Source organism: Anguilla rostrata, chromosome 1 (genome assembly GCF_018555375.3).
Source record: "Anguilla rostrata isolate EN2019 chromosome 1, ASM1855537v3, whole genome shotgun sequence".
NCBI lineage: Eukaryota > Metazoa > Chordata > Actinopteri > Anguilliformes > Anguillidae > Anguilla > Anguilla rostrata.
In genome coordinates, this window is record NC_057933.1 from 68421860 (window position 1) to 68428925 (window position 7066).

General features: G+C 41.6%; 1 protein-coding gene across 3 annotated transcripts; it reads right to left on the reverse strand.

The window, feature by feature from the left end:
- Positions 1-1951: 1951 nt before the first annotated feature.
- On the reverse strand, positions 1952-6855 carry nudt17 (nudix (nucleoside diphosphate linked moiety X)-type motif 17). 3 transcript variants are annotated; one of them, XM_064352958.1, is made up of 8 exons: positions 6432-6855; positions 6022-6147; positions 5661-5820; positions 5549-5574; positions 5174-5266; positions 4749-4847; positions 4108-4244; positions 1952-3757 (listed from the first exon to the last, which is right to left on the reverse strand). In XM_064352958.1, the coding sequence occupies exons 1-8, from the start codon at positions 6504-6506 to the stop codon at positions 3580-3582; spliced, it is 894 nt and encodes a 297-aa protein (XP_064209028.1). In that variant the 5' UTR covers positions 6507-6855; the 3' UTR covers positions 1952-3579. The 3 variants fall into 3 exon arrangements, with proteins under 3 accessions (XP_064209028.1, XP_064209019.1, XP_064209037.1); XM_064352949.1 differs by having other exon boundaries at positions 5661-5844; positions 6432-6853; XM_064352967.1 differs by having other exon boundaries at positions 3626-3757; positions 4113-4244; positions 5661-5844; positions 6432-6854.
- Positions 6856-7066: the final 211 nt, after the last annotated feature.

The following is a 7066-nucleotide window of genomic DNA, read 5'->3' on the forward strand; positions in this document are numbered from 1 at the left end:
TAAGTGGGGGAGGCAATTAGAGGAGGACAGACATACAGTGTGCTTGTTTCTGTACCTGAGCTTGCACTGATCCCAACACCATTCAGTTTTTCTGAAAAGTGCTTTGTCTGCACTGGTTAGGAATGGGCACAGGGCTGCCTGCTGTCGCTGAAGGAGAGGGAGAACGAGGGAGCGAGAGATAGAGAGAGAGGGCAAGAAAGACAGGTGGAGAGTGCTATATTCAACAAAGAGATACTAATGCCTTTCTTTTACCTTCCAACCTCATTAAAACACTACATCTGAATGAGTGAATCAAAGATCCTGCAACAGAAAACATGGTAAATCATAGCAAAACATTGTAAAATGAGTAAATCATCACAACACAAAAATGTGGAAAAAGGAACATTAAAATACCAGCAAACTGATGTAAAAGAGGTCTGTAAGAAAGTTTTAGAAACAAAAATGTAATAGTAAAAAAAGCTTTCCAAGCCTGTTTATATGATAGGTTACCTTACTGAATTACAGTGCCTTTTGGTCACTGTGCTATTTCCAGTGGACTGAAAAGGTCAGAGTACTGTAAAGAGACACTATTGGTATTTGGATTAATTAAATAAGAATTTACTTAAGTATTGCATTACCAAAACTATTTCCTTCAACGTCTACACAGGTAGACCTACAGCACTTAAATGCCCATAAATTAAGATACTTAGACAAGTTGCTATGAAATATTTCAAGGTCAGCTTTCCCATCATCTGCATACAGCGCATATCACAGTGATAGCCACACACATTATTAAGCCAGAATGAGAAAGAGACACTACCCGTGCAAGGTACTACCCAGCATGGGTACATACATTTGCACATACACACTGTTCCTTCCTAGCACATCCTAATCTCATTCACAGTATCAACTCAACAACAGATATACATCAACAACAATAGAATACATCTCACTGGTGCAGTCACCAAGGATGTAATTCCTGCCAAATAAGGTTACCCATGGAGTTAAATTGTTGCAGCCCAAACATGATTGTGAAGTTGACCTCCCCCCACTCCAACCATCTTAGCCCAGAGATAAATTGAAAGTCTACTGCTCTGAAGAACTTCCTTTGATTTTAATGCACTGCTAAAAACAACCTTCTGTCAGAAGATTCACCATTACAACGTCCAAGGCGTATCCAGAACAACACACTCACATTGTCACAGACCAGGTGGGGTTTTCTTTGAGCTGTGTGGGAAGCCTGGTGCTGGTGGAGAGACTTGATAAGGAGTTTCATCTAGTGAAACAGAAACCAGCTGAACTCCAGCAGGAAAATTGTCTTTCCCATTTAAACTATTGCTTAAGTCCTCATGGAAACCTATAAGCTAAATTAAAGAACTGCACAAATTCTCCATGTGCTATCAAAAAGCATTTTGTATGATGAAAAGATAAAAGCTATAACCTCAATCTCCCCTTTGCTTTCTCTTGAAATGATCCCATTCTCGAAGAATGAAATGCTGCCATTTCTATTTCATGTTTTAGACTTTTTAATTTTGGTTCTTTTCTCTGTGAGCAATCCCCAAAATTGAAAGACTACAGAAAAAGTTGAAAGACCACAGAAAAATAAAAAACCACCAAACAAAAGCAACTCCCCTTAGTATTAATCTATACATTTGCCCAACAATTCAGGATGAAATATAAAAAATGTTTCTGAAAAGAAACTAGCTGTGCTCTGACTTGAATAGGATTATTTTATTGATTTATTTTAAAAGTGATGACTGGGCATTTAATGTCAGCACACTTTGTAAATTAATTTCACATTGAGAGCTAAGGGGGTTTCACAAGTAACAGCTGTCAGTGGTCAGGTAGAGCACCTCCACCTTTGCAATCTACAGTATGTCATAATGAGCAGCAATTTTGACAGGTGTGTTTGCTTGCAGTAATCCCTTGTGCTATGACAATTTGATAGCAATGAATATTAGACAAATCAAAGTTTGTTCAATGTAAAACTCTTTTATTATGCTTTATTTCATATTGTTTCTAAGAGCAAAAGTAAACAGGGGTGTTCACCAGAACAAAGTTAAATTTACTTTTAATGATACTGTTTCATTGCGAGCACTTCCACTTGCTCTTGGCTTGCCACAAAATGATTGCGAGAAGATAAAAATGCAAATGAAAAAAAAAAGAAAATGAAAAATAACCCAATCTGTTTATTTCAAAATAAGGCAAAACAGACAGAGTTAGAGAATTAAACATGCGAATAGCATGGCTATTAAGGTATTACTTGAGACAAAGAAATTAAAAAGAGTTTTTCATCCATCAAAAGCAAGTAATGTAAAGCTACATTGTGAGGTGGTTTTTAGATGGTGTTGCAAAGTTAGTTCATGTGAAAATCAGAAAGAATATGCTTCAAAATCCTCTAAGAATCAGGAAAAGCAACATTACCACTCTCCTGTCGAGTTGCACTTTAATTTTTTTAGATTCTAAAACATGAAGCCAACATTTGGCCAAGCAAAATGAAGAAGTAATCATAAATACATTCTGTTGGGCAACAGAAAAGCGTTCTCCTACCACTCCCTCGCTATTAAATAATGCATGGCTCCAGGGTGGGAAGATCCTGATACAACGGGCTCTCCTGATTCACTTACTGTGGAGACTGTCAGGCCCATGCCAGAGTCCCAGTGATGTAAATGTGAGCTAAAGCACCACATAAATGATTAGGCCTCACCTACCAAATGGGATTCTGGCAACAAGGGCAGGGCCCTGAAGATTAATTCCATTTTAAATGATACAGTTTGTCATAACGCCAGTGCAAAGTCTGAATCACAACGCTAAATATAACCACTCCGGTAACTCTGTACAGGGACTTGAATAACACTGGGATGAACCAGATGAAGATTTCAGAAGTGTTTGGTTTATCATCCACACATTCATCCAGAAGATTGGAAAACATTATTTTAATGGCCACCAGATATAATTTCAATTAAAGCAGACACACAACTAAATATTATTTAGATGCCTTATTATTTGAAGCAACCTTTTCATAATCACACACATGAATAAGGCATGTTTAATTCAGAAATTGTTTTAAAAGTTTTAATTTTCATCTTTTATTCTGTGCTGCACATGAACACAGAAATTTTGTATTTGGATCCAGTATATATTAAGAAAGGTATGGGAAAATATGATAAACGCACTTAAAATACAACACTCAACATTGTTGAGGCCTACTGTGATATAAATGTCCCTCTCATGATATTTGCCTTTCGTTATTCACGATTGCTCTGCCCCCTTGTGGCTTTGCAGCTTGCACATACAAAAAAGCAAAAGTTCCAAGTAAATTGCTTAAATATCCCTGTACCTGCTCTTCATCCCTTTATGAATGGACTCAAAGTGATAGACAGCAGAACTGTCCAGACTATGACAGTAAAAGTCATTAGGCCCTTATTAAACAGATACATTGTAGTTGTAAAACCTGCCCAGAGGTCCTGGTGATGACAATATTAACATATGTATCTATCATCACAAACTGCCAGTTCATATTGACTGGTTTTCTGGAGGCTGAGCTGGCTCAAGCCCCTGAGAAAGAGGCAGGCATGCATGGGGGGGGGGGGGGGGGGGTCACTCTTTGCTGGCTGGTTTCTGGGACTCCAATGTCTTCAGCCAAAGCTCCAGTGCAAACTTGGTACCAGTACTGACCCGTTCCACGTCCTCCCCCTCTGCCGGGGCCTGGTTGCACAGAACCGATGTGGGCAGGACTGATTCCCTGAGCCTGCCATCCAGGCCCACCTCAGACACGCTGCAGAATGATAACGGAACAGTGACCTCATGCAATAGCACACTGGTGGTCAACGGGTGCCGACGGGTTCTGCTAAATTCTCCATTGGCACCTTCACTTGAGATGACTATGTTGCAGCTCTTTCCCCTCATTGAACATACAACACAATATTATTGTGGGGAAAGTGCTAAGAGGAGAGGAGGCAACTTGGGATACAAAGATTCAAAAACATAGTAGAGATATAAAACATGAGGAAATATGCAGTGCTCTCAAGTGATATTCAATGACATTCACTTTAACCTGCAGTAACCTGACAAATAATTATACGCACACATAAATAATAAAGACTGCAAATGACAGGAGCATTCTACCTTACAGTGTGCAGCAAGTCTGCTGGCAGCACCACAGAATCCTCTTCCCCATCCATAGCGGACACAATGGCTTTGACCAGATCAGCATCCACCCACACACAACCACTGACCTCAGCAGGCTCTGGGCACAGGGCAGCCTAAGAGAGGGGGGAGGGGGGAGAAGTGATCAGAGCCAGAGGTACATCAGCCTTTTATAAAGCTACTGGGCCACTAAGACCACCTAAACTACTCCCTACTGACCACCGTCAGCAGCCAGTTCCCCAGGAGTGTCCTGTCAAAGCACTAACCAAGCTCAGTCCTGCTTGGCTTCAGCCGTCAGGCAGGAGAAAGTCACAGTGTGGTAATATGGCTGCTAGCAAAGCGGCTACTGCACACACATACACAGGCATACATACGCCTGTCCTTTTAAAGATGCATTTGGTTTATAGACATTGACAATAAATTCAATAATGCATTTCTCATTTCCATGTGCTCATCTTCATGGATTTTATTGTGATGTATATTAATAAAATGCATCGTTACCACCCAAGGGGTACAACAGTCTGTATAATCCCCCTCTTCCCTTACACTGGAGAGGACCGGATGAGGTACAGTGATTTGCATTACACACAAATAAAGACAAAGACAATCAGGCTCAGTACCTGGAGCTGCAGGTATGTGAGGGAACTGTGTACAAGAATATAGGTGACGATGTGATGTCTCTTTGGCAGGCCTCTGGATAACATGGGGGGGTACACTGACTGGAGAGCAAGATCAACACAAAATAAGACTTTTAATTACTGCTCAATATCATCTGATAGAGGTCAAAATGTTTTGGCTTTAATTCTCAATACCTGTTGAAACCACAGATTTGTTTTTGATGGTAAGATAGATGAGTTCTACGAAAATTGTACTGTAGAAACCACAGTTTAGATGGCCAAAAAGGCACACAACATGACAATAAATGGTTGACTTTTCACGTGCAGAAAATCACCAATTCATGCACCACTGTAAAATGCTGCTTTAGGAATGAGTGTCAGGGTATGGAACAACAGGCGTAATGCTGAAGGCGGAGTCACTCACACACCTCCCAGAGACCAAGTACCCGGGATGAGACGTCCTCTGGGTCCAGCTTCAGACCCGTTTCCTCCCTGAGCTCCCGGAGTCCTGCATCAAGCAGCTTCCACAGAGACAAGGCCTTATGATTACCCTGAAACAGCACTGCATCCACTCAAGCTTTCACAAAGACGGTGATAATAGGGGGCCCCTGAGATCTGATGCCAAGAGCCAACTCATTGCCAGAGAGGCTGTTCCTGTTTGAAACAACAGGGGACTCTAAATGAGGCTAATCTCTGTTGTTATTTGTATAATAGTTGTGTTATTGTGATATAAGAAAGGGGCATTTTCTGTTACTTTGACATTTTATGTTATCGATTTGTTTTTCCCAATGTGGAAGCTATACCCTTTCATCCAGTTCCACATGGCCACCTGCAAAACAGAAGAATGCATTTCACTCCAGGGTGACAAAGCTGTAGACCACGTCAAAAACAGATTATAATCTGGCATTGTCCTACCAGGTGGGACCCACACATTGGGGAAAATTCTCAGGTTCGCTGCACGTCGGGTCAGCAGCACCTTCTGATCAACTGACTGGAGCAGGACGGCAACGCCCACATCCACACCACGGCTCACCACGTCCGCTGGAAGCGCAGCGGCCTCCGTGTTCGAAAGGAACTTGAAGGGGCAGAAGGAAGCTCTCTGGGTGGCGGAAGCAACAACATACGCAATTCATATAGGGTCAACTGTGTTTACATTGCAATTATCTAGCTATTATACAAGTTATTTATCGCAAGCAACTAAAATAACTAGTTTCAATGACCAGACTACCAATGGAAACCAAGGTATGGAACACTGTGCAACCTCTTCATCTCTCACCTTGAGGGGTACTTCAGTCCCTTCCTTCCCGTTCTCATGTCCGAACAAGAGGAACCGATTGTTTTCAAGAGAACAGCTCACCTTTACCTGGTCGTCTAGGCAACCGGCGAAATGCCCAGTTATACTCTATACAGACAGAACATTTAATAGGAGTAAAATATTAGCCGGTATACAGGGTTAATGAGCAGCGCTGAAGCGGATTGAAAAAGCCTACGATGTCCATGAACAGCTTAATATCAATCTTGTATAGCTTGCCCAGGTGCTGTTAGTTAAGTTAGCTGGCTAACAAGACAAATATCTCTAAGACGACTTAGTAGTAACGTAAAGGCAAATGTTTGCTACATAGCAGACAACAAGATGCACGGGTTACTAACGTTACAGCTAGCTAGAAGTTAGAACAGTTCACTGACCTGCACGAAACGAGCACATTGGGGAACGGAACTTTCCTTCGACAAATGGACTAGGATTTTTCTGACTTTTTCCATGATTACTCTCGCACATACAGCTAGCTATCACAGGAGTTCGGGTTTGAAATTGCTTACATGCTAGCTACAAAAAATGCTAAACAAACTATCTGAATCCGCGAGGCACCGTGGTGAAATTCATACTAATTCCGCTTTACGAAGAGCGGGTATGCACTGTAAGTGCCTCACATTACATCTGATCCATGCGTGCAAAGTAAATCAGCTCAAGATCTCCAGTGCACGGTTCAAACGGACAGCCCACTTAGCTGACAATCAAAATCGTGTTCCATATTCCAAAAAGAGAACTAACTGTTAACAGAACTAAATTTACAGATCTGTACGTATAATTTTGTGGACACCCCTGCTTTGCAACGCGAAATGGGCAAGTGAGCAGTTATTGGCTACCCTGGTATTACATGTTATTTTGCGTAATGTTGAACCGCCCTCTGTGTGCGCTTTGACAAAGGCAGTGAATTACAACAAGAATCACTTGCACCGTTTTGGTAGGTGGGTGTGTGTGGAAAGTAACGCTGTTACTACAACAGTAGCCTCGCGAGCCTGTCTCTTTTTTCAACACCAAC